Here is a 26566-nt window from a genome sequence, read left to right as displayed (position 1 = left end):
CCAGGAAAAGACGAGAAATAGCATAGCTCCTCCTCTGCACCTCACGTCCCAATAAAATATTTATTATTTCAAGAAATCTTTAAAAAAAAGAGAGAGAAAAGAGTATCTCTATTGCTTTCCCCCGACAGGTCAGGTCCTTGGTGACTGTTGAGTTTCTGTGGCCACAGGAGCTGCCCAGGCCGGGAGGGCTCTCTGATGGGAGGTATCCACCTTCAGGCCCCACCCTCTGGACTCAGGGCCCTGCGGCTGCCTCCCTGGAAGGGAGGAGGGGCAGGCCTAGGTGGGTGGGGGGGGGCAGTGTTTCTGACGGCCCGATCTGTTTCCTCAGGCAGCGCTCAGGGTGAAGGGGAAGGCATGCCACACGGATGGACGGCTGGATCCAGAGGCGGTTTGAGGCTGGAGGAAGCTGGAGGTCAGGGACACGGACGCAGCATTGATGGGGCAGGGGTGGCTACGTGGGGGTAGCAGGCCTGGGCATCCAGGAACTGGGCCACGTGTGCCATGGGGCTGAAGCTTCATCCCAAGCCTACAAAAGATGCTTAGGAGGTGGGGGCAGGGTAGATTCTAGAGCCTGTTCTCAGAGGCTGGGGTGGGGACTGAGGCTTTGGAAACAAATCCACGGTCTGGAATCGCAGTCATGCTGGGATAGGTTTCAGGAAATGCCCAAAGTGAAGAAAGTTGGAATAAGCAAGAGGGAAACAATTCAACCCAGGGTCTAAGTGGTCCCTGCAACCCTCACTGTGGTGCCCAAGTGTGGAAAGGAGGGGGAATTTGGGAAAGCAGGAGGGGTGGGGCTAAGGAGGAGGCATGAACAGGGTCCCCCAGCCTGGCCTTCCCCCAGTCCCCAGCCCTTTCTGTCCACACCCCAAACAACTCCACAGGGACAAGGCTGGCCCCTCACGCATCACTCCCCACTCTGTGGACCCTCCAGTGGGCCACTGGGCAAGCATCACCCTGCTTCCTCTATCGTACGCCCAGAGGCCCCATCCTTGAGCCCAAGAAGGACAAAGGCCCTCACTCCATCTGGTCCAGATCTGGTCTTGCACAAAGCAAGGGGCCTCCGACCACCTGCTCCCGGGCCAGTGGGACCCTCTCACCAACCCCCAGCTGCTTGGCCACAACGCTGCCACGAGCCCTCGGGGTGAGAACAAGGAGCCTGCCTAGGGCGGGCACCAGGCACTCGGGCGGAGTTGCCTCCCTCCCCAGACCTGCGCACCTATCATCAGCTCGGCCCACATCCTGGCCAAGAAAGGAGGCTCCAGCCTGGGGGCGTTGAGCGGGTAGGGCGGGTCGCTGGAGCTCGGAATCTGCTGGTGCTTTCTCCTGCGGCGGGGAGGGCCAGCCGGGTGGGCGCCCTCACAGACAGTCCTGGCACAAGGCCACCTGGCCCTTGCGGAAGTCTCGGCAGGGGCAGAGCCGGCGGTACTTGGTGCTGGAGCCGGCGCAGCTGAAGAGCAGAGGCTCTTTCTGCAGGAAGCACTCCTGGCCCGGCTGGGCAAAGGCCGGGTACAGGTGGTTCATCTCCGACTCGGTGCCATCACAGGGCACCTGCAGCCTGGGTGGGCACCAACGAGGTGGTCACTCAGCGTGCGGGGTGGGGGCCGCCCCAGCCTGGCACTGCCCACTCCCTCTTCCTGGCCCATCCCATTACAGACCCAGGGAGATGTCTCTAGGAGGCGCCAGGACAAACGCTGGGCTGCAGCTCCTTCTCCCCGCTGCTGTGAGAGAGGAGAGTGGGCAGGAGGGCGGGGCCCCAGGCTCACGCATCAGGAGGAACCTGGGGCAGCTTCTGTGGCCTGGACCTAGAGGATGCCCAGACAGGCTGGGCAGGGGGCTGAGGGAGGGATGAGGAGGTCAGGGACTGGGCAGGGAGCTTCCCCTAGTGGTCTGGGGCAGAGGCTTTGCCAAGAGTGGGCAGCTGTGCTGTGGATACCTGCCTGGAAGGTCCCTTCTGGATCCTTCCTGACTCACTGGAAAGCACTGCATGCCCCCACTGCTGGCAGGGCCGGGGGCAAGGCGGCCACGGGAGCAAAGGAGCTACAGGTGAGGTCAGCTGGGCCGGGTCGGGCCGGGGCTCACTCACGTCTGGAAGGCGTCCTGGCTGTTGAGGAAGGGGAAGAAGGAGGGCTCGCAGATCAGCCCGTGGTCCAGGCAGGCGTCCGTGCAGGCCCTCCCAGCGGCGGCCAGCCAGGCCCGGAGGGAGTGTGCTGGGGGCCAGGCCCCGGGGGCCAAGCTGGCGTTGCGGGCCCACTTGAGGTGAGTGGCGTTGGGGGCCAGGATGAAGGGGCTCTCCGGGGCTCGGGCCCCTGGGGGGGCAGGGCCTGGGGCTGCACAGAAGTCCTGCCCAGAGGAAAGCAGTGTCAAGAGGGGAAATGGAATACCTCACTCCCAACTCATCCTGTGGGTAGGGGTTGCAGGGGGAGGGTCTTCCCTACTCCCCACTACTAAACTTCTAAACAACTTTGTAATAAAAATGAAAAATGAGTCTTTGCGTTTCTGTGCTGTGATATGGGGGTTGGGACTCAAGCTGGGGGCCCAGGACAGGGGCGCCCCAGGCCTGGTCTCTGAGCAGTACTGCTTGGCCCCGCCCATCTCCAACCCCACGGGGAAGGAAACAGACTGGAGAAGGACCTGGAGGTTAAAGCACGCTGCACCCTGGGCAGAGGTGGGCCCTCAGACACTGGAGCCAGCTCGGCCCCTGGAGACAGAGAGCGGGGGACCCACCTACCTGGTGCTGGATGTAGGCATGGACCCGCTCCAGCATCCCCTCACACGTGTACTCGTAGGGCAGGTAGGGGTCCACCTGTGTGAGAGACAGGCAGACACATGGGGCAGGAGAAGCCCTGGGCCTCCCCAGACCTGGCTGCTCGGCCCTGGGAGCAGAGATCTGGGGGCTCTCACGGCCTGCACCCAGGGAGCCGACCATCCTATCCACGCAGATGCCCGCTCCCCGGTGCGCCCTTCAGTGGCCCTCGGGGGGGCTCACGATAGCTCATCCCTCCCTGGCCCCCTCCCAGTTCCACGGAGCTTCTCCTCTTTCCGTAAAGCTCAGCATTCCATCCCCTCCTCGGCTGTGATGCCTGCTCTTCCCCAGCCAACCACTGGACGCACCATCCCCTCTTAGACGTCACCTCCTCCAGGAAGCAGACCCAGAGCTCCACCCCCACTCCTGTTAAAGGACCACTTTCCTTTGCACCCACCCCAGACTTCCCCAGTAGAGAATTAGTGCCTGTGTCATCATTTCTGATTTATCCCTTGTCTCTCTCAGGTCATAAGGCCCATGGGCTGTGGGACCACGACTTGTTCACCATTGAATCCCTGGTGCCTGGCACAATGCCTGGTACACAGCGGTCACTGAGGAACTAGTCATGGAATGAAAAAGCATCCCCAGCTCTGCCTGTGTTCTGCCCAAGATGTGGAAGTTTCATGCAAAGCAACACAGGGCATCTCCCAGCCTGATGGAACGAGATGACATTTGTAAAGCTTCCTGCCCAGACCAGGCACCCAGGAGCTACATGAACTAGGTGCCCCCAAATGGAGGCTACATACCGTCAGTCTAAATATCAGAGTTATAGGACAGCGCACGCCGGGGCCGACGGGAGCATATGGATTTGGTAGCTGGGGCACAAGGAGCAAGGGGGACAGAAGAGGTGATGAGGAGGCCGCCTCCCCAGCGCGGGGACCCCCCACCTCCTCTCCACTCCTCTTACCTGGCCACCCCCTCCCTGTTTACAGCAACCCTCGGTGGCCCAGCACACAGCCTCTTTGGAGGAAACTGTCGGCCAGGTGGGCGGGAGGTGAGATCGCGGTGACATGGGAGATGGTCCATCTCAGACTCAGAGGAAGGTCTGTTTTAGCCTTTGACCCCACCTCCCACTCCCCAACATGTGTGTTGGCACCATACCCAGCCCAGCCGCCTCCTGTTAATGCCGTTTCCCTGCCAGCAGCTCCAGAAATCAGGCAGTTTCAGCCCAGGTAGTGAAATCTTGCGGGCCTGCCCAAGTCCTTTCTCCTCATCAGAGATGGGTGTGTCAGAACCCAATCAGGCTGCGCTGGGTCCTGCCTCCTGTAGACCCCAGCTCGAAGGGCTGGAGGCCCACCCTGGGCCCTCTGGCCAAGGGGACATCCCCGACTTCAAGCTGAGGAGGGTCTCAGGGAAGCAGCAGCTGCCACCAGGACCGATTCTCGGGACAAGGCCCCACCCATCTGACCTTGCCCCGGTTCTGACTTCACCTACACTGTGAGCAGGTGTCCTTAATCCTGGGGCAGTTCCGGGGTCCCAGAGAATCCCCAGGTCCACATCCAGCCACCACTTCACAGCCCATCAACCAGCACAGCCTTTCCAGCCCTGAGCTCCACACAGCCAATCCCAACCCCAGTGGATGGCCACTGAGGCCCCGGCCGCCGGCTGCTGCCCCAGGGGATCCCCAGTCGCCTCGGGTCCAAGACTTCAAGTCCTGGTTATAAATAAACCCCCCAGAGAAGAGACTTCCCCTCCAAATATCACTCTGCCTGCTCCTGGCGGCAACCAGCGAGTTATCCCCGCGTGGTCTGAAGCCCGTCACGTGGTGATTCTAAGCCCCCCTCCACCCGTGCGAGGGAGGGGACCATTCGCAGCAGCCACCTGCCGTGGCTCTCGCACCGGAGGAGCCAGCCTGCCTGGAAATCACCCCCATTAGGTCTAATTACAGGTGTGCACGGTGATCCGTCTCGGCAGAATGGCAGCTGCTGGTCCTGCCGGGATTGCTGGCCTGTGATAATGAGAGCGGAAGGGGGCGGGAGCAGGTGCTGGCATCCCTCCCCCCCACCTCCTTCCTCTCACCTCGAATGGCCTCACCCTAGACGGAGGGCAAACCCACCCCCACCTGGAGCCTCCTCGCTGCTTGCTGGGTGGGGGACAGCTGGGCTGGCGCCTCAGGTCTCTCTCACCCCCTCCTCCTCCCTCACCCTGCAAAAGGCCCCATGACTTGCAGCAGCTGCGTCCCCTGATGCTGGCCCTCATTCGCTCTCTCAGTTCCTGCCAGCTGTTTCTAAGTCAGTTTTCTAAAACAGGATGATCAGAGTTACCCACGGTGCTTGTTTAAAACGCAAACTCCAAGGCCACACCGGTCCTTTTAAATCAGACGCTGGGGATAGGCCCAGGAATCTGCATTTTAAACACCTCCCAGGCAATTCTTGGGTAAAGGGCTAACTGCCCAAGAGTCAGGGTCGGGGGGGCGGGGGATGGCTAAAGGCAGGGGGGACCACGGGCTGGTTTGGGGTCCAGCTGCAAGTCAGCCTGACGAATTTGCAATACCTTGGTTCCTGGACCCTTTTGTTATTGATTTTTAATTAACTAACAATTAAACAGATGTTCACGTTTTAAAAAATCAAGAGAAAACAAGGCAAAGTAAGTTCTCCTCTGACCCCAGATGCCCAGCCCCTTCCCCAGGGCAGGCACTGTTGTCAATTTCTCGTGTGTCCAACCAGAAATAACGCGTGAACAGATGATCATGCTCACATGCACAGACGCCCCCCAACATACACCCCTGTTTAGGTCTGCAGCGGGGAACGTGGCCCTCCACAGGGCTGGGATCTCGCTCACTCAGCCTCACAAGGGATCTTGAAGGTGGAGCCAGACCTGAGGCCTGGGGGTGGACAAAAGCCGTCCTGGTCCCCTTCCCACGCCGCCCCTGCCCCCCTGGGGTGGAAGCCCCAGAGGGCTGCTTTTGCAACGGGTGGGGAGAGGGAGGGTGGGGAGAGGGAGCAGGATGGGGGTCCCCCAGGGCAGCTTCCCACAGCGCCCTCCCCCGTACCGTCTGTCCGGGGCTGGGGTCTTTCTCTAGCTTGCTCAGCTCAGTGTTGAGAGCTGACACCTGGCCCCCCCGGTTCAGCCTCAGCCAGCGATGGATGGAGTTGGGGGAAAACCACCCCGGTTTCCTCATTTCTCAGGACAATCCGGGATGCGAGTACCCCACCTCTCGGAGGTCCCCGCCGGCATTGAGCACCAGGTGCCTGAAGGCAGGGGTAACCTTCTTGATAACACACCCTGACTCACTGGCACCCCAGGACCTTCCTTCCTGGGCTCACCCCCCAAATAAACTACTTGTGCTCAAATCCCTGCCTGGGGTCAGCTCCGGGAAGAACCCAATCTCAGTCCGGGACCCGGAGGAACTTCCAGCAGAGGAGGATTTGTTTAAGCGGATGCTTAAGAGGGGGTGGAGGGCTCTCCCTGCACCACTGGTGGAGGTTCACGGGTTCAGCCGCTTCGTGGGTCAACCTGGCCACATCTGCCACAACCAGAGATGCACCTAGGCTGTGACACAGCAGTTTCCTTGGTACTTTCACTAGAGAAACACTCACACCCAGACAGGAGGGAAGGACGAGGGTGGGGTGGGTAGAGGAAGGGAGTGGGCAGGGTGGGCAGGGATTTTCTGGGGTCATTTGCTGAGGGGGTGGGCTAAGGCTGGGAGTGCTGAATGGGAGGGACTGATCCACAGGATGCAGGAGGGTGTTAAAAAGAAAAAAAAATGCAGGGACTTCCCTGGTGGCGCAGTGGTTAAGACTCTGAGCTCCCAGTGCAGGGGGCCCCGGGCTCAGTCCCTGGTCAGGGAACTAGATCCCACATGCCGCAACTAAGAGTTCGCATGCCACAACTAAGGAGTCGGGGAGCCGCAACTAAGGAGCCCGCCTGCCGCAACTAAGACCTGGTGCAACCAAATAAATAAATAATTAAAAAAAAAAAAACAACTGGCGGTCCAGTGGTTAGGACTTGGCACTTTCACTGCCGGGGCCTGGATTCAATCCCCAATCAGGAAACTGAGATCCTGCAAGTTGCATGGCACGGCCAAAAACAAATTTAAAAAAATATGCAACCCTGCCTCACGGTCAGGACAACCAGCAGGGCTCTGGACTCAAAGCTAAGCCCTTCGGACTGTATGGGGCATCGATGCGCGCTGGCCTCTGCCCCGAGCCCGGCAGTGTCCCCAGCTCCCCAGACAGCTGTGTGTCCTCCTGGGCAGGGCTCTCCCTTGTGGTGGCCCCTGCCCCAGCAGCCTAATGCTCTCTGATTCTGCCACAAGTCCGCCCAGAGCAGCACAACCACCCCCAGCCCCCCGCCAGGGAGGGCACGCTCGGTGACCTTGGTGATGGGCAGAGAAGGGGACCTGACAGGAGTGGGATTTTTTGCTCAGCCTGGTGTCCGAGCTACAGCAAGAAATGGGTCCAGAGGGATCACGGCAAGCAGAGCCGCCCCTCCCCGTGCTCTCACAGTCCGACCGCTTCTCAAAATGAAGGCCCCACGAGAGCGCACACGCACAGGGAGCCATCAGAAGCCACGGAGGTGCCCACCGAGGAGAGGAGCTGCACAAACCCCTCCTTGCCCTCCGCCCACACCCACCAACACTTACACACTTGCTGGAGGAAACGCAGAACGCTCTATCCACTTGCTATGCAAAGGCGGCACCACCCAGACCTGGTTTGAAATGCAGGGCTTCAGCCCCACCCAACTTGCTGACTCTGAACCTGAGCTTTAACAAGATCCCCAGGTGATCTGTGTGCACATTATCGTCTGAGAGGTGCTGCTCAAAGACCACAGAGACAGCGGAGTTCGAAGAATCTTCACGCATTCATCTTGAAAACATTTACTCAGCACTTAACCTGTGGTGGGAGTGCTCACAGGACCCGGCCCCCAGAGACACGCGATAAATGATTCTGGATCCAGGGCTGCCGTGTAAGGTTGTGCAGGTTGCTCACGGCACAGAGGCAGGTTTTCCCCCCACTCCCTCAACAAACACACACGCATCCAAGTTGCCAACCCAGGCCTGCAAGTTTGAATTCACCAAGAGGAGCATCTTTTTTCTAATTATAGCAAAGACCCAAAGTCTAGGATATTGGTGGTCCCAACTGGATCCGAGTCTCACCTGGGTTCTCATGATGGCCTTGATGGCCGCTTCAAGCTCCTCTGAGTTGTTGTAGTTGACGGTCCACACGTGGGGCTTGCCAATGAACTTCTCTGCGTAGGGATGCTGGGAGAACACCTAGCCAGGGCACAGAGACGGGACGCTTCTCCCTCTGCCTGCCAAGCTGGGCTGCGTGAAGAGCAGGAGCCCCCCACCCACCTGTCCCATCTCTCCCTTCACCCCATGTCTCAGTCTCCCCCTTCCAGGAACTGCAGGGGTCCCATCTCGGACCCTCCCAATGTGGGACCAGGCCCTTCCCACTCACCTCTCTGGAGGTGGGTTTGCCCCGGAAGAACTCATGGTTGAGCGAGCTGTGGGGCGGGCTGAAGCGAGACTGCAGGAAGACGCAGCCGTTGGCGATGGCCTCCAGCGGGGCAGGGCCCTCATAGGGGAAGCCAAAGCCTATGAAGAGCTGCAGAACCGAGGCGGCACGATGGTCAGGGAAGGTTGGGTATCACAGCCCAGGAGCCCCAGGAAGCTGGGAGCGAGGCTGGGGTTGGGACATTTACAGGAGGCAGCTGGGGCAGCAGAGAGCCCAGAGCAGCTGTGTGCCTCAGCCATTGTGAAATCAGGACGTCTAGTTAGGTCATATCAATGGCCTCCTCCTGCTCTAAAGGCTATGATTCTGGAGGAGAAAAGAACAAGGGTTCCCAAGCTTAGAAGGCTTCAGGCCACTCCTACAGCTGACCTCAAAGGACCTTTACTCATTCACCCAAAAAACATTCATTCAGTACCTGACTTGTACTAGGAGTGCTCATAGGGTTGGCCCCTGAAAGGTGATCAATAAGTGCTTCTGAATCTGAGGTTGCCATGTAGGGTTGTTCAGGTTGCTCACTGCACAAAGATACCCTCTCTCCACCCTCACACACACACACACACACACACACACACACACACACACACACATCCAAGAGGCCTGAAGAAATAAGTTATGGTGAGAACAGGAGAGGACCTGGCAGCTGGCTAAAGACCCTCCAGCCTTAGCTGATGCTTCAGGGCCCAACAGCAGGATCACGCTCCAGGGACACAGCTCAGGGAATTCCAGAAGCAGTTCATCAGAACTAGTGGCCCGAGGGAACTCCAGCCATTTGCCCCCAGCCTGCCCTTCCACCCTCTCAGTGGCTCTGAAAGCCAGGTCCAGGAGTCAGCTGGGCTGGACTGCTGTTAAGGGTGGGGTGGGGGCAGGTGGGCAGCCCAACTCGTCTTCACCATCACTGAGCCCCACTCAGGTCCCTTTCACTGTGGGGCCTCCCGTGCCTGATGGGCATCCCCATCTCCGCCCCCAGCTCTGACCAGCCCCTAAGAGGCCCGGACACGAGGCTCAGGGCAGCAGAATGTGCTGGGCATGTCCACACGTAGAGGGGGCCACAAGTGATGGTGGCAGTCATGGCAGGCACGTATGGGCACCTCCTGGACATCTATGGCCGGGCTGGGGTGAGGATGGAGGACGGGGTGGGGCTCACTTTGGCCTTGCGCAGCAGCTGCTGGAACTCAGGCTGCGGCAAGAGGCCGTGGTTCTTCACGAAGGCCGGGACTTCGGGGGGCCGCTGGCTCTCATAGTACACGGTGCCGTGGATCTCCATGTACTTGTTCAGGATGCTCAGGAACTTCTCCTTCCCCTGGAAGAGGAGGAGGAGGGGATGGGAGCCTTGCTCCAACCTCAGACGGCAGAGCCAGCTGAAGAGACACCCCTGGTCAGGAAGTCGGAAAACATGGGGCCAGTCTCAGGTCGGCCCCTAACCAGCTGTGTGACCCTGAGGAGGCCCCTGCCCTCTCTGGTCCTCAATTTCTTTATCTATGAGTTACAGAGGTTGGATTAGACCAGAGGCCTCCGGACTATTTTTAGCCATGGACCTGTTTTCTTTCCAAAGGTCTCCTATAGAGACCAACATTTAATTGTATCCAGCTGGAGCTACTTGGCCTCCCCTGAATCCCTGATGACCTCCAAGGACCTCTGAGGAGGCATGGAGCATAGGTGAATAGATAACACCTCAGCGTCTGGGCACCCATCTGACCCTACGGCCAGGGCCCTGAGCTGGGAGCTGTGGTCAGTGTAGGACCTCGACAGGAATAAGCATGGGATCGGCTGCTGGGTTCTATTTTTTAGAGCTTTTCTGAGGCTTGCAGAAGAGAGGGAGGGGAAAGTAGCTTCGAGATCACGGAGAAGGGTGGGGCGTGGGGCTCTCTTCAGGAAGGATTAGTTCCCAACAGGCCAATGGGTCAGAGGAAAAGAACTCATGGTTCCCCACGTCCCGCCGGCCAGCATGAGATCAGACCACCAGGAGCTCCAGCCCAGGTTTACTTTACAAACCACAGCTCTTGAAGAATATTATCAATGGACATCAGAATAATTGTTAACAATTCACATTTTGAAACTCAAACTGTATACATTTTTCACAAGGAGGCCTTCCACTTTGGGTAATGCAGATCAGCCCTGCCTCTGAGAATGACCAGGAAAAATGGGAAAATGTAAAAAACATCTATGAAGGCCCTGAAAAATCTAACAAAGAATGAAGAATTACAAGGCCAAGACCTGGGAGAAGGAGGAAAAGTGATTGCTGAGGCCAGTGTTGGGGTTGGTTTTCCTCCTGGGGGCACCTGCTGATTCCAAGGGCAGCATCTAGGCAGCTAAGCAGACCTGGGAGACAAGAGTCAGAGTTCGGGGCCCGCCTAAGATGGGGAGCCCTGACGGAAATCCACACTTTGGGTTGGAACTCTGAGGAGTTACATCTTGGAAGAAAGGGCGGCCCAGAACTAGAGCAGCTCTTGCAGGGGCTGAATCCTTTTAAAATTGTCTCAATCACTATCATTGGTTGAGGTGATCTGGGATTGCTAGGGCCCCAGCTGTAACCTAAGAATAAAAGTAAATCCTGGGGCTTCCCTGGCGGCGCAGTGGTTGGGAATATGGCTGCCAATGCAGGGGACACGGGTTCGAGCCCTGGTCTGGGAGGATCCCACATGCCGCGGAGCGACTAGGCCCATGAGCCACAATTACTGAGCCTGCGCGTCTGGAGCCTGTGCTCCGCAACAAGAGAGGCCGCGATAGTGAGAGGCCCGCGCACCATGATGAAGAGTGGCCCCCACTTGCCACAACTAGAGAAAGCCCTCGCACAGAAACGAAGACTCAACACAGCCATAAATAAAATAAATAATTTAAAAAAAAAAAAAAAAAGCTCTATGCAAAGGTCTTTAGGGGTTGCAGCCCACTTATTAAAAAAAAAAAAAAAAAGTAAATCCTCTCTGGAAGAAGAGAGCATCATGCTTGACCTCAAATTATTTCTACAGTTTTTCTTATTCACTTTCCAGAACTACCTAGAGGTAGTTTTTCTCAAAAAGAAAAAAAAAGAAAAGAAAAGAAAAAGGAACCAATAAAATCCCAATCAAAATCCCAGCAGGCTTTTTAAAATAGGAATTGACAAGCTAATTCTAAAATTCATTTGGAAATGCAAGGACCTAGAAGAGACAAAATAACTTTGAAAAAGAAGAAGAAATTGGACAGACTTATATTACCTGATTTCAAGACTTATTATAAAGCTACAGTAATCAAGACAGTGTGATACTGGCATCGAGAGAGACAGATCAACAGAACAGAACAGACAGTCCAGAAATAGACCTACACATGTAGGGTCAATTGAATCCTGACAAAGATGCAAAGACATTTCAGTAGAGGAAGGATAGTCTTTTCAACAAACAGTCATGGATCACTCTATATGCAAAAAAAAAAAAAAGGAAAGGAAAGGGAAGGGAAAAAAGGACTTCAATCCATACTTCATATCATATATAAAAGTTAATTCAAAATGGATCACAGACTTAAATGTGAACCTAAAACTATAAAACTCATAGGAGAAAAATCTTTGTGACCTGGGGTTAGACAAAGATTTCTTGGATACACCAAAAGCACAATCCATAAAAGAAAACACTGGACTTCATTAAAATTAAAAACTTTTGCTCTTTGAAAGATGCTGTTAAGAGAAAGACAAGCCACAGCCTGGGAGAAAAGTTTTGCAAAGCATCTATTTGTTAAAGAACCTATATCCAGAATATGTAAAGAACTCTAACCACTCAATAATAAGAAAATAAACAACCCAATCTTTTAAATGGGCAACATTTTTGAAGGTATTTCACCAAAAAAGATAAATGGAAGACAAATAAGCACACAAAAACATCTTCAACATCCTTAGTCATTAGAGAATTACAAATTAAACCCACAATAAGATACTACCACACACCTGTTAAAACGGCTAAAATTAGAAAGACTGACCATGCAAAGTATTGATGAATTTGTAAAGGAATTGGAACTCTCATACATTGCTGGCAGGATTGTAAAATGGCAAAACCACTTTTCTTAAAACGTTAAACATAGTTCTACAATATGACCCAGCCATCCACTCCTAGGTATTTACCCACAAGGAATGAAAGCATATGTGTGTACAAAGATTTGTACGTGAATGTTCATAACAGCTTTATTTGTAATAGCCAAATACTGGAAACAACCCAAATGTCCACTAACAGGTGAATGGATAAATAAAGTGTAGTCCATCCATGCAATGGAATACTACTCAGCAATAAAAAGGAATGAACTATCATTACATGCAACAGGATGAAGGAATCTCAAAATAATTATACTCAGTGAGAAAATCCGGACAAAAATGAGTATATACCATATGATTCCATTTATATAAAATTATATTAATAGAAAATGAAAACTAATCCATAGTGACAGAAAGCAGATCACTGGTTGCCTGGAGATGAGGAGGAGAGGAGAGATAGGAGGAAGAGATGCCAAAGGGAAGGAGGAAATTTCAGGGGTGGTGGATCTATTCTCTCTCATGAGTGTGGTGATGGTTTCACATAAGTCAAAAGCCATAAAATTATACACCTTAAACAAGTTTAGTGTATTGCATGTCAATTTTCCCCAATAGAGCTATTAAAATAGATTTTTAAATTTAAAAATTTAAATACCTTTTTTTTTTTAAAAAAAATTGCGTACATAAAGAGACAAGACTATATGATCAACACCCAAGAGACACGACAATAAAAACAGATTCATACGAGATCTATATGCTGGAGCTACCAGGCACAGACTTTAAGATAAACATGCTGAATATAGTCTAGGAGATGGAAGATAAAATTTGAAATCAAATGGAAAAAAAAACCCACAGTGGCAGAAACTAAAGACTAAATGGATGGATTTAACAGCAAATTAAACACAGCTGAAGAGAAACTTCACTTACTGAAAGAACAAAAGAAAACATCCAGAATGAAGCATAGAGAAACTAAAGGATGGAAACTGCAGAAGAGAATGTTGGAGACAAGGGGATATAATGAAGATTTAATGTCTGTGTAAATGGCGTCCCAGAAGTACAGGAGAGAGATTGGGGCAGAAGCAACATTTAAAGAGAGAGTAGCTGAGAGTTTTCTAAAATTAGTGAAAGATCAAACCACAGATCCAAAGAGATCTACAAACTCCACTCAGGATAAAAACAAAACAAAACAAAACAAACAAGCAAAAAACCACACTGAGGCTTATCATAGTAAAACTTCTGAAAACCAAACGGAAGCCTTAAAAGCAGGCAAAGGAAAACACAAAAAAGAAATTACCTTTAAAGGAACAATCAGACCTACACTGACTTCTCAACAGAAATGACAGAAGGCAGAGGACAAGCTAGAATTTGTACGTAATGAATATATCCTCTGAGACACTTTTAGAAAATCAAAAACAGCAGTCCCAGACTAAGTTGGTTTCTTCTGGAGACAGACAATGATTCCAAATGGAATCTCAGAGATGTAAGAAGGAACACAGAACAATACAAAGGGTAAATGTAAATGAATATTGACTTCGCAAAACAACAGTAGAAACAACAACAATAATAGTAATAATATATCGTGGGGTATAAAATATTTGGAGAGTATTAAAATACCATAAAACATATAAGTTGGGGCCGGATAGAAATAAAACATTTTAAAGTTCTTTTATAACCCAATGAAACGTAAAAGTATTGGCTTAGACTTTGATAAGTCAAAGGTGCATGTTATAACCTTTAGGGTAGCCTAAAGAGTATAAAAATATTAAGAAGGTCAGAACCAAAAGAATATGAGAGTAAAATTAGCTAAAGGAAGGTGGATTTTTAAAAATATATCAATGTAAAAAGATAAGAAATGAGTGGAAAAAGGACATGGAACAGGTAAAAAAAAAAAAAAAAGAAACCAACTAATAAAATGGTAGATTCAAAGCCAAATAATATCAGTAATCACACCAAAATTTTTAAAGGACTACTTATTATAAAACTGAATTACGGCCCTAGAAAAAAATCAAATCAAGGACGTAAAGTGTTTAGAAAATGTCTCCAGGGAGATGCAAGAGGGAAGAGATATGGGAACATATGTATATGTATAACTGATTCACTTTGTTATAAAGCAGAAACTAACACACCATTGTAAAGCAATTATACTCCAATAAAGATGTTAAAAAAAAAAAAAAAAGAAAATGTCTCCAAAGCCCCCATTCAACTTCCTGATCCCATGACCAGAGCAGCTATTATTAACAGTTTCTTGCGTGCCTTCCTCAGATCTTTTACGCATTATAAGCAGATGTACATTTTCTTTAAAACACACACATACGTGCACAAATGGGTTCACGTTACATGCACTGTTGAGCAACTTTTTTTCACCTAATCATACACATGTGCGTATTTATGTATGAAAACTTAGTTTTACAAAACAATAATTACTCTTAATACATATAAAGTCCTCTGATATCCTTTTATTCTATTGTTTCTATGTTATTCTGCTTCATTTAAAAGGCTAATCAAGACTCTCTGAGTTAAAAAAAGACAAATACTGCATGATCTCACTCGTATGCAGAATTGAAAAGAGTCAAACTCATAGAAACAGTAGAATGGTGTGTGTCAAGAGCTGGGCAGGGGGGTGGGGTGGGACATATGGGTCAAAGGGGACAAACTTTCAGTTTTAAGATAAATAAATTCAGGGATTTAATGTCCAGCATGGTGATTATAGTTAATAAACCTATATTGTATACTTGAAATTTGCTAAGAGAGTCAATCTTAAATGTTCTCACCACACACGCATGATAACTGAGGCGGTGGATGTGTTCATTAGCTTGACTGTGGCACTCGTTTCACAATATAAATGTTTATCAAGCCATCATGCTGTACACCTTAAATACATACAATTTCTCTTTGTCAATTATACCTCAGTAAACCTGAGGAGAAAAAAAAAAAAAAGAAAAACAACCAGAGCCAAGTTGCAGTTTGAAAAGTCCACCTTAGCTCCCCCAGAAGCACGTCTGATGTCTGGAACGTTTCCTCCAACAGCGAGGCTGGGTTTGCTGCATCCGGACAAGCAGCCTCTCTCGCATCCCTCACTCCCGCTCCCTGGGACAGGCTCTCCTAAAACAGCGGCATCTAAGCCCTAGCCTCCGGCTCTGGGGACCCAGGATAAGACAAGCCTCCTCGGCACAGCATTCACCAAAACCCTCTCCCTGATCCCGGCTGCCGCTCCCCTGAGGATGTGACGACCTCACACCCTCCTCCCTCCTCCGCTTCTCGCCACCTGGTCCCCTGAACTCTAGATGGCATTTGTCCCAGGATGCTGCTGTCATTCCTTTCTTCATCCGGCCACCTGTGCCTTCCTTGGGTCACAAAGACCAGAGCAAAGATGTCTTTTTTTGGAAGCAGCTGCTTTGAGGTCTCTTGCTGTACAGCGTTGCTCCTGGCTATCCCAGAAGCTCCTGAGCTAGAGATACAACTGTTCTCTTCCCGGTCCTCATAACCTCTCATTCTCTTGGGGCAGTTTCTTAACGGTATCTTCTGGTACAAGCAGACACCGTCTGTGCTCGCTCCCTTGCCCGGCACCCCGGGTACCCTGGCAGCCAGCTCGTTTGGCATCAAATGAGGATGACCCCTCGCCCCTCTCCCCACACCTGGCAGTGGGCACTGATGTCTCAGCCAGGGCTTGGACCCGTAGTCCAGCTTAATCCAGAGCTTCTCTCTGCCTCTATCCAAGGCGTCATAACCGAGGAAGCTATGCAGAGTCGGAGTTAAGTGTTCTGGCTCTTAGAGTTAGATGTGGGTTCGAATCCCAGCCGCACCACTTAACTAGCTTGTCACTCTAACCTCGTAGTTGATGGTCAAGTGAGAAAATATATGCGAGCACCTGGCAATAGTAAGCTCTGGATGGACCAGTGTTAGCCATGGCTATGACCTCATAGGGTTGTTGTGGCACAGACCATGAGGTGTCCCATAATATCGCTTTCCTCCCCCTTCCTCAGTCACAGAACTCCAGGGCTGAGCTGGGCACCTGGTTGCCAGGGGCACAGCCACTTCCAGCATCCCCTGAGACTGGGCATGGCCATGGGACCGAGACCCAGCCACAGGGCCATATGGGGAAGAGATGCGCATAATGGTCAGGAGATGTCCCTAAACCTGACCTTCCCCTGCCCCTTCTTCTTCCCCCTCCTCCTCCTCCTCCCCCACCCCCTCCCAGCTGGAGGGCAGATGTAATGACTGTGCACTGTTTGTGGTCATCTTAAACGATGAGGCAAGACCAGGGTGGGAACTAAACAGGGCGGGTCAACCGGGGGAGAAGAGCCCCAGGTGTCAGGCCAGGACTGACACCTCCAGAGTTTGAAAACAGAAAAGAAGACATACTTCCATCTTGCCTCAATCACTATTATTCAGGGTTTTTCTGTGACAGCTGGACTTAATCCTAATCAACACAGCATGAGAATCATTAACTAAGATGGTCATGTGACAGGCTTGACATGGGGTACAGGGGCTGCTCAATGTTCCCCACGATCGGCATCTTTATTATTAACCTTTAGCCTCATGCCGCCTGCCTTAGGTCAATAGCCCATCTTAGGAGCTGCCCTGCGCCACGCGGAGCTGGACCCTGACCTCCAGGGCCTGCCTCCCCTCAGAGGGCCCCGGGAAGAGCCTGAGACCCCGCTGTCCCCATCACCCTCCTCCCACCTTGGTCTGGTCCATCCACAGGAGCCACAAACCCCGGAAAGCCCGCCTCGGGAGCACCCCCAGGGGAGACCCTATAGAGAGCAGAGGGGGGCAGGAGGCGAAGGGAACACGCGGCATACCTGGAGCTGCCTCGTTGCCAGGGGGGCAGAGAGAAAAGAGGAGAGAGAACAAGTCAGTGGCCGGGTGAGTGGGTACCCTCCCATGCTGGTGGTGCTTCTCGTGGGACCCCCGCCCTGAAGATGGGGTTCCAGCTCCTAGTCCTCTCCTGCTTCTCCACTGCCTCCCATCCCACAGAATCCCAGCGTCTAGCCTAAACCCCCTTTGCGGGGTTAGAGTGTCTGTTGATCCACCCGAGGGAGGGTGGAAGGTTAAGCCATTTGAATTTGTTGCAAAGCGTGGGAGCAGGGAGAGGGGTGAGGCATGAGCCCCCCGGGCTGGTATTTCCAAAGGCAGTTAGAGGGCTCTTTTCTGACCCATTAGTGGGGGCTGTTTTCCACTGTCGCCCAGTGCTGGGGGCGGTGGATGGGAGCCGAATCCTGGGGCTGGGAGCCCCTGGGGGCCGAGGGCTGGTGCCTGCGGTCAGCGGGGCTCACCTTCCAGATACTCGCCTCCTTGCCGTACACCACGGCCATGTTGCTGGCCTTGCCGCCTTTGATGAGCCGCTTCTCCGTCTCGTTGAGCTCCTCGGACACGAAGCCCATGAAGGAGTTGTCCGGGGTGTGAGCTGCAGCCAGACCACGGGGTCAGGAAGAGGGTTACCAGACAGCCAAGGGCACGCCCTGGGTCCACCCGGCCCAGTCCCATCGGAGGGCTCCCTGTTTGGCACGGATGGGGAAGGGGGCTGGGAGGTAAGGGGTCCGGTTTGGGGCGGGGAGAGCATCCACCCATCAGTGCCCTGGCCCCCTCCCACGGCATCTCTTACCACCTCCCCAGCCCTCTCTCCACGCAGCTCTTTGCTCACAAGGCCCTGCTGAGAGGTCTTTCCTGACCCCAATCCCACTCTGTCTCCTTTCCCTGCGTTATTTTTTGTCCCAGCACTCACTGACCAGATGCGATAGTATATATTGATTTGGTTGTGTATCATCATCAGAATCTAAGCCCCATGAGAGCAAAAGCTCTGTCTGTGTCCCCGGCACACGGGAGCGCCCGGCCGGCTGGCTCACAAATGCATGGAACATCTTCCCTTTCACACCTGCCAGCTTCTGCCCTGCCCTTCCCTCTGCCTGGAGCGCCCACCACCCTTTTCTAGGATGAGAAAATCCTATTCCGCTCCAGGGTCCCACTCACACGTCACCTCCTCTCCTCCCAGAAGCCTTCTCTGGGGCCCACGTGCCCCCCCCTTGTGACCCCATCCACTGCGGTTAGGTCTCCGGCAAAGCGCGGATCGCACCCTGCCTCACCTCCCAGAACCGAGCACACCAGGGGCAAGGAATGCCTTTCAGCTGGGGCTCCAATTCCTCGGCCAGCTGCAGGAGTGTCACTGATTAGCTCTGTCTGCCGTGGCGCAGGGTAGAGGTGTAGGCACAAGTGCCATCCATTTGCAAGTCACATGATCCCTCCCTTCCACGTAGAGAACCTTGAACAGAATGCTTATGGAACCCAATTAAACCTACTCTACCTTCCCAGGTGGGAGAGGCTGCGGGGAGTAGGTTGGTTACAGCCATACACCCTTGAATTCCCAGAACAGTCCTGATGCCAAACACCCTATTTCTTCGTTTCAGATGCACGTTTTTTCACATTTTAGCATGTCTGAAATTGGGATGCATACTTTAATCAAATGTGTAGATTTAACACAATATGTCTACCCATCCCTCTCAACACCCACAAAACTTATAATCAATGTCTGGTGCACCTTAGAACAGGTGGTGGTTTTCTGTCGAAGTGCCCCAGAAAGCTCACGGATTCTTGAGTCTGAAAATCCGACCACTATAAGGACGGGCTGCAGAACAAAATGATCTCTCCTCTAGGGCTTCAGAGGCATAAGGTGGGGGGCGGGGGGGGGGGCTCTGGAGGCCTGGAGTTGTTTCTGTGATGGTCAGAGCTCAGGCAGCTCTCCTGTCTCAGGAGGCTCTGCCAGGCCAGGGAGAGGCCCTAGGAGGGCAGACCAGACCCTCCCTGACCCAGTTTGCCTGCCCAGCCCCACCCTGGCCTCTGTCCCTACCCTCTGGCTCTAGCTGGGGCTGCACCCAGGTCTCTCTCCCATTCGCCATTTCCTCCCTATTCTCAGAGATGAAGAAAATCTCATTCCACCAACTCCACCAGAAGGGACAGGTTTAGAACAATTTGCTCAACTAGTGGGCGTGGGACAGCGAAGTATTGCAACCAACTGAAATAACAGGGACCATTAAGCAAAGAGCTCCTGGGGGCAGGGCGAGGCAGCCAGCCTCCCAGTTAGCTCTTTGGGGAAATCAACCAGCTATCAATAGCTGGGGAAAGAGGTCTGCTCATGAATTCCTTCCTGGACTTGGTATATCATTAAGACAGGCAAGTCTGTTTCTTGTTCTCTCTTTCTTTAATTGATTCAGTCAATTAACATTTTTCTGAGGACCTCGATAGGCTCCAGGGAAATAAAGATAAATCAGTCAGTGGCTCCTTTTTGAGTGATTCATACATAATCTATCAGTGGAAATAAATGTATAAGCAAATAACTCTATTTCAATATATGCTTTAACAGAATTAGGTTTAAGAGTTGTAAAAACATTCTGCCTGGAATAGATAAGGGGATCAGTGAAAGTGACAGTAAAAAGAAGAGACATTTGACATGGGGTTTTGGAGGATGAGTAGGAGTTTGCCGGGTTTGGAACTCTAGATCCAGTGGGTTTTACCCCAGGGCAACTCCTCATTTTCTCAGTGTAGATTATCGCAGAGGGCTCTTAACCCATCTCCTGCTTCCCTGTCCTCTACCACTGTCCCTTTGGCATCTGCAGTCTGCCAGAATAATGTATCTCAAAAAACTGGGGGGGGGGGGGGGAATTCCCTGGAGGTCCAGTGGTTAGGACTCCGTGCTTTCACTGCCGAGGGCCTGGGTTCAATCCCTGGTCAGGGAACTAAGATCCCACAAGCCGCCCGGCGTGACGAAAAAAAAAAAAAAAATTTCTCCATGATATTCCCTAGCTCAAGAACCTACAGTGAACCTCGAATTACCATATCCAATGTAAACTCAGGAATCTTTGCTAAAAGACCCCACCCCTCTGCTCCCAGATCCTCGATGGTATTTTTTCTGCTCTGCTATCACATATGCTGTTTCCACAGCCTAGAGCATCACCACCACTCCCCACCCCCGCTTCCTTTCCCTCCAGAAATCTCCTCAGGACCCACCCCACGCCAATCACTCTGCTGGGAGCACAACGCCACCAGATGACCCGTTAGGACAGTCACTCTTCTCTTGGAGAAGCCTCATACAACCTTGCAACGGGCTATGGGGAGGGAGTCTGGTCCCCACAGAGCCATGTGGCCTCAGACAGGACATTCCACCTTTCTGGGCCTCAGTTTCCTCATCTGGGCTCCAAGGAAACTTCCCACCTTCCCAACCTTCTGGGATCCAATCAAGCCGTTACTCATGTATTATTCAGAAATCTTGTCTGCCTCTAATACAGCCTAGAGCCTGAAGAGTAATAAAAAAGCAGTCCCTAAGCACCCAAAAGGGATGCATTCATTTGACAGGCTCAGCAGAGATCAGCTACTTTACTTACGAGCAAGTTCCTCGGGACCCTGCTTGGAACCAAGCTCACTCTTAATTTAGAGACAATCCTAACGAGGGCGCTTATCCGGCTTTCTGACCCACAGCCTTCAAAGAGCCGCCAGTTAGACATCCAAGATGCTGCTGGATGCAGATAGCCTGACGACGATTAAAAGTGACAGCTGACAGTCTCCCAAGTAGGAGAAAAGGTGCCACACCAAACAGCGACAGGAGAAGGGGCCACTCAGCAGGGGACGCGGCTCTGCACACCTCTGCCGGCCCCGCAGGGCAGGCCCCACACCAGAGAGATAGAGCATTGACCCTGAGTTGTCAAGAAAAGGTTAAATTATTTTCAGCACACTGCATGTAAGAGGGGAGGTCAGTGTGTATATATTTTAAAGTCTCATTAAAAATCGCGAAAGCGGGCTTCCCTGGTGGCCCAGTGGTTAAGAATTTGCCTGCCAATGCAGGGCACACGGGTTCAAGCCCTGGTCCGGGAAGATCCCACATGCCGTGGAGCAACTAAGCCCGTGCGCCACAACTACTGAGCCTGCACTCTAGAGCCCGCGAGCCACAACTACTGAGCCCATGTGCCACAACTACTGAAGCCTGCTCGCCTAGAGCCCGTGCTCCGCAACAAGAGAAGCCACCGCAATGAGAAGCCCGCACACGAGAGTAGCCCCCGCTCACCGCAACTAGAGAAAGCCCACACGCAGCAACGAAGACCCAAAGCAGCCAAAAATAAATAAATTAAATAAATTTTTTTTTAAATCGCAAAAGCTTAGCTCAAATGGCATCCCTTGCCCGAAGCCCGTCACCCACAGGGGCCCCAGCCACCCCACCCCGCAGCCTTACTTCCCATTATCCCCAACGCTGGAGGCTCCCGGAGCATTTGCATTTCCAGAACCTTCCGTTCTTTCCATATCCATCTTCACTACGTCTGTTCCCTCTGCTTAGAAAGCCTCCCTATGCTGCCGCCTCACCACTCACTTAAGTCTCCCTCCACGTTGGAATGTCTCTCTTTCTCAAAGGCCACGGAACCCTCTTTGTTCTGGAACCCTGTGCTGAGCCGCTCTCGAGGGCAAGAGAGCAACGTGTGCTCCAGGAGGACAAAGGCTGCGTCCTCCGGGTGTTGGAAAGGTCACCACGCTTCCTCCCGCACCCAGGCTGCCCCCTCCCTACACGCCACCAGAGGCTTCCTCTGTGGCTCACACATTTGCAGAGAGGGGATCGAGGCTTTCCCGTCCGAGGGGACACGCCAAGGGGGTGTGTTCCCCTCCCCGCACAGGCCCCAAAAGGGAGGAGAGGAAGGAATGGGACCTGCCTCCTCCCGGGCCACCTCGGAGAGGCCCCCACCGCCGCCCAGCGGCCGGACACTCACGGAACATGGTCATGAACTGCTTAGGGTTGAGGTTCCAGTAGCCCCAGTTTGTCCGGTAGCCGTGCAGCGTGGCGTACTCCTCGTGGTTGTACGCAGGTTCTGTCCCGAAGGTGTCGATGACCCGGATGCGGCACCTGTCCACCCCCCCGGGATCAGGAACCAGGGTCACCAACCTCCCTGTGTCTCCCTGGGCTGGGATTGTGCCAGCCGTGGGCTCTGTAACCCGAAGGTGGCTGGTCAGGGTCGTGCGATGTGTGGTCAGGGCTTGGGCTCCGACACTAGCTGGCTGTGTGACCATGGGCAAGTGCCTTAACCTCTCTGGGTCAGCTTCCCCATCAGTCAAATGGGGATAACTGTCTCAGGGTCTTAGTGATACACCTGAACCAGGGACCACTAACTCAGAGACTGTTAGTTTTTACAGCTGCCCCAAGGGAGCCTAGAAGGGGAGGCCCAGCCTGGAATGGGATTCCCTCCCCACTGCCCCAGGGGTCACTTGTACGATTTCTACTTTCCTGGGCAGGGAGTCCACAGTCCCTCTGCCCAGGAGCCTGACACCCGCAGGATGTGCCTGGGTTATCTGGGCTGAGACGCAGAAAAGCAGGGCCCCAGGGGGACCAGCCACTGCCACGGGCCCATCGTGCCCATCGTGCCCATCGTGCCTCAAAGTCTCCTGCAAGTGTGGCCACTTCAGGTGGGCCTCCCAGCCGGTGGAGGCTCTGTCCCACCCTTTGGCCCATTGAGGCTGCTGTCAATGGGCCAAAGCCCAGAACCTCTCCCTCCATCTGGGCCACCCCGGAGTGGGCACCTGAAGAAAACCGGTGAGACTCTGAAGCCCCTACAAGGACTTCCCTCACCCAGAGTCCTTGCCGGTGACCCAGAATTGTCCAGACTGCTGAGGTCGGCACTCCTCCCCCGGAAGAGCCGGGGATGGCAGGAAGAGAACCCCAGTGCATGGAGAACATGCATTAATAATAAAAGTAATAACGCTGCCTGTCACTTTTTTTTTCCTAATAAAATCATGTGGGATAGTCAATGAGACTAGAGCAAACGTAATAAATAGCAGGGCTCTCTGTGCTAAATTAAACCCCGTACCCAGCTGGCTGCAGAGAGACAGAGCTATGGCATTGTCTTTCCTCCTGCCCTGGAGGGGGTGGGGTGGAGGAGGGAGTGGGGAGGGGGCTGCTGGGTCCCCACACACAGAGGTCACGCCCCGTTACCTGCCTTGTTCCCCTCCACCACTCCCTGCAATTCCTCTGCCCCCTCCATCTGGGTCAGCTCTGACCCTGCCCCCCAGCCTGTCCAGCAGCAGAGGGGCCTGGATCGCCTGGCTGTGGTTTATTAATCGTCATCTGAGTCAGCCTTAGTCAGGAGGCAGAGCTGTCAGAGAAGGCAGGCAGTGGCGGAGGGGGAGACTTCTCTCCACCGCGGAACCTGGGAAAGTGCAATCCCCCACCCTGGGGACCAGCCGGCAGCCAGACCCCGGGGGCTGCCATGGGCCATCACCACCGTCCCGCTGCCCTCTCACCGGTACTTCTTGAAGGAGAGTCCCATGTGCTGCTTCATCTGCTGCAGGCCGTGGTAGTCGGTGTAGATGAGGTCGAAAGGCAGGGGCATGGTGAGCGGGCAGTTCCCCCGGCCTGGCGGCACCCCTAAGTTACTGAGAGAAGAACCCTTCAGAGTCTGAGCCCTGAGAGGGACCCACAGACAGCAAAAACCCCTCTTCCCAAAAAGGCTTGCGTTGGGGGGACCTGGAGCCCACCCTGGTTCCTATAGCCCAGAATAAGTGGCGGGGAGAACACTGTAAAGGAAAGTGAGGTCAGTGCATGAATCCTGGCGAACTCTTGGAGAGGAAGCAAACAGGGCAGCCATGTACGGTTGTATAGGTTTTTCACTGCACAAGAGACTCCAACGAGGGGCAAATGGGACTGAGATCCAGCCCCAGCTAGCTTGCCAAGACTGTACCTGGCCTGGGTTACCTACCAGAAGGAAGGAGCACCTTCTGTTAATTTGCACAAACTTGATCCCTGCAGGGCTGTGTCCACCCAGAGGGGGCACCTTTACCCAATGTTCACAAAGTGCCATAAACACCCGCCGAGGTCCTCAGCACAGCTTCAGCATTTGTTAGGAGCTGAAGGGTCCCCAAACCTGTGCCCCAGAAGATATAATCCCGCTCTGCTGACTGGCTCCTGGCCCACGGAGATGCCTAGCCCTGCCCCACTGGCAGACCCTGCCTGCTGGGTCACTTACTCACAGGCTTTCATATGGGAACAGGGCTGCCACTGGTGACCCAGGGTGGAGACTTTGGATCATCTCACTGGAGCCTGAAGGACGCGGCCTCCCATCTGCCCAGTCCACCTCCCTGGAGAGAGGTTCAAAGCCCCCTGCCTGGCCCCCACAGTGCCAGCGTGAACTTTGTCCTGGATACCCCCGCCCACCATCCAGGAGCCTTTGCTAAGCCTGACTACACACCCCCTGCGGAGGTGATGAGGCTTTTAGATCGATGACTCAGTTAAGTCTGTACTGAGCGGCTGAGCCAGGCAGGGAGTAGTGTCGGCCCCCAGGGAAGCCCCCCCAGCAGCTGCCCACCTCCCCCATTCCCGCCTCCCTTGGATTCGTGGTCCAGATGCTGGAAGGCATCCACGAGACCTCCCAGGGAGCCCCTTCAGGGATCCACATGGCAAAAGGCCACGGTTATCATCAGTTCCCTGGGTCGCATCTCCGGCTCCTTGAGACAATTCAAGCCACGTGGAAAAGTAGCACCTGGACGCCTCTGCACTATCTTGCTCACATTCAGCAAGACACCCACAGAGGCTCGGTAAACACTGTCCCCTGAGCAAACTGCCCTAACGCGGCCTTTTCAGCGATGTTTATGATAACCTGATGACAAGGACATGATGGAAAGATGTCAAGGGGAGCTTCGGGCGACGGGGATCAAGGCATCAGGGGTTGGCCTGTGGCCGGCAGAGAAGGGCATGCCCTCCCCCAGCCAGTGCAACCAGCCTCACTCATCTTCCCCATGCTGGCTCCCCCAGTGGTAGAACCTTTGCTGCTAAGTGGGGAGAGAGGAGTGCAAAAATCTTATAACCATTTTCTCCCCATTTCTTATCTATAAACTTAAAAATGGCCAAGCACCCCCCCCCACCCCCGTCTCCACCCGTCCAACCCTCCAATGAGTCCCTCTTTCCAACCAGACGGCCACACAGGATTCTCAAACCCAGGGCTTCTAAGGCAGGGCGTGCTTCTTCAGCTTTTTTGCTGAATTACTCAGAAAGCAAAGGGGAATAAGCCCAGGACCCCAGGGGTCTGGAGCCATCACAGGAAACAGTTCCCACAACCTGGAGACTTCATGAAATATTTGGTGGTATTTTTAAGTGTCGAGCAGGTTTTACATTCTCCTCTGTAGGATCCCTGTTTTCTTTCCAGTGTGGCTGGACCCCAAAGTCCTCCAGTCAGATGGAGTATCGTTTTTGTCCTGGGCTATAGAAGCTCCGGGTTTAGGACAGACCCTGGTCCCCCTCCCCACTTCCTCCACTCAACTGAGAACCACAAATAGAAAGACAAAGTGATGATTCCTCTTGCAGAAGTGAGGAAGGGGGTGGCTGCTCTTCCCTCATGGAATCTGGGTCTGGGAAAATTAAGACGATTCTGAAAATATAAACCGTAGGTGGGTCTAGTTGCTGCTACCTGCACCAGTCACATGCTTGATTTTCCCACACTGCCTTTCCGGCTGGTTACCAGGCAACATGTTGTCCCTCTGTGGCCATGGGTGGTGCCAACAAAGTCATGGGGGCTTCCTTCGGTTGCCTCAACCCTGACCCCACCCCTGGCCCCAGCCCCAGACACCAGGGCCACTGAGAGGCCAGATGAGCAAGTCACAGCCCTCTCCTGGGAAAATGACCCCACACTGACTTCCTAGAGCCTGTGTCGTCTTCCTTACCTTCATGGCTACCATTTTGAACACAGGCACCATTCTACATGCTTTCAACTCATCAATTCTTCAATTCCTTTCATCTGGGCAACTACCCTATGAGATCAGACCCATTCCCATCCTGCTCCCCTCTTTACAGATTAGGAAACAGAGAGGTTTAGTCATTTACCCAGGATCATACAGCCAGGAAGGTGTGGAGCTGGGATTGGAACCCAGGCAGTGGGCTCCAGCGCCCACACCCCCACCCACTGAGCTCTCCTTCCTCCCAGGGCCACCGGGCATCAGACAGCACAATGGTGGGTCACTGGACCACAGTGACATCCTGAAATTGGAGCCCCAGGCTGCCAGCAGAGATTGGGCCCCAGTCCCAGTTTCGTTGCTAACTTTGGAGGGGCCATAAGCCTCTAGGGATTTCATTTTTCTTATCAGCAAAAGACAAATAAAAATGCCTGCCTCACGGGGTTCCTGGTAGGATCAAGTGGGGCAAGGAGAGTGAAAGTTCCGTTGATTATTATTACTTTAGTCATAAGGTTCACCTTCTGAATTTCCGAGTCTGGCAACTCCTTACCCCATCCCCCCACCCCCAACACGCACACCCCTCACTTAAGGTCGCGGTCATTTTTCAGCTAGAATCTTGAGATAATTTCC

At 53.3% G+C, this 26566-nt stretch overlaps 1 protein-coding gene across 2 annotated transcripts in view; it reads right to left on the bottom strand.

The window, feature by feature from the left end:
* Nucleotides 1-1356: 1356 nt before the first annotated feature.
* Nucleotides 1357-26566, bottom strand: part of MGAT5B (alpha-1,6-mannosylglycoprotein 6-beta-N-acetylglucosaminyltransferase B) — a 66548-nt gene continuing 41338 nt past the window's right edge. The window contains exons 9-18 of one of the 2 annotated variants that reach the window (XM_059907431.1): nucleotides 23516-23647; nucleotides 21991-22124; nucleotides 17524-17654; nucleotides 17050-17055; nucleotides 9404-9559; nucleotides 8206-8352; nucleotides 7902-8018; nucleotides 2729-2803; nucleotides 2084-2340; nucleotides 1357-1555 (exon numbers count right to left, since the gene is read on the bottom strand). In XM_059907431.1, coding sequence (XP_059763414.1) covers nucleotides 1357-1555; nucleotides 2084-2340; nucleotides 2729-2803; nucleotides 7902-8018; nucleotides 8206-8352; nucleotides 9404-9559; nucleotides 17050-17055; nucleotides 17524-17654; nucleotides 21991-22124; nucleotides 23516-23647 — 1354 coding nt within the window. The remainder of the gene's footprint in view (nucleotides 1556-2083; nucleotides 2341-2728; nucleotides 2804-7901; nucleotides 8019-8205; nucleotides 8353-9403; nucleotides 9560-17049; nucleotides 17056-17523; nucleotides 17655-21990; nucleotides 22125-23515; nucleotides 23648-26566) is intronic. The other variant, XM_059907432.1, reaches the window with a different exon arrangement.

This window comes from Balaenoptera ricei, chromosome 20, assembly GCF_028023285.1.
Source record: "Balaenoptera ricei isolate mBalRic1 chromosome 20, mBalRic1.hap2, whole genome shotgun sequence".
Classification (NCBI taxonomy): Eukaryota; Metazoa; Chordata; class Mammalia; order Artiodactyla; family Balaenopteridae; genus Balaenoptera; species Balaenoptera ricei.
The sequence above is the reverse complement of the archived record's forward strand: the minus strand, read 5'-3'. Positions and strand labels throughout refer to the sequence as shown.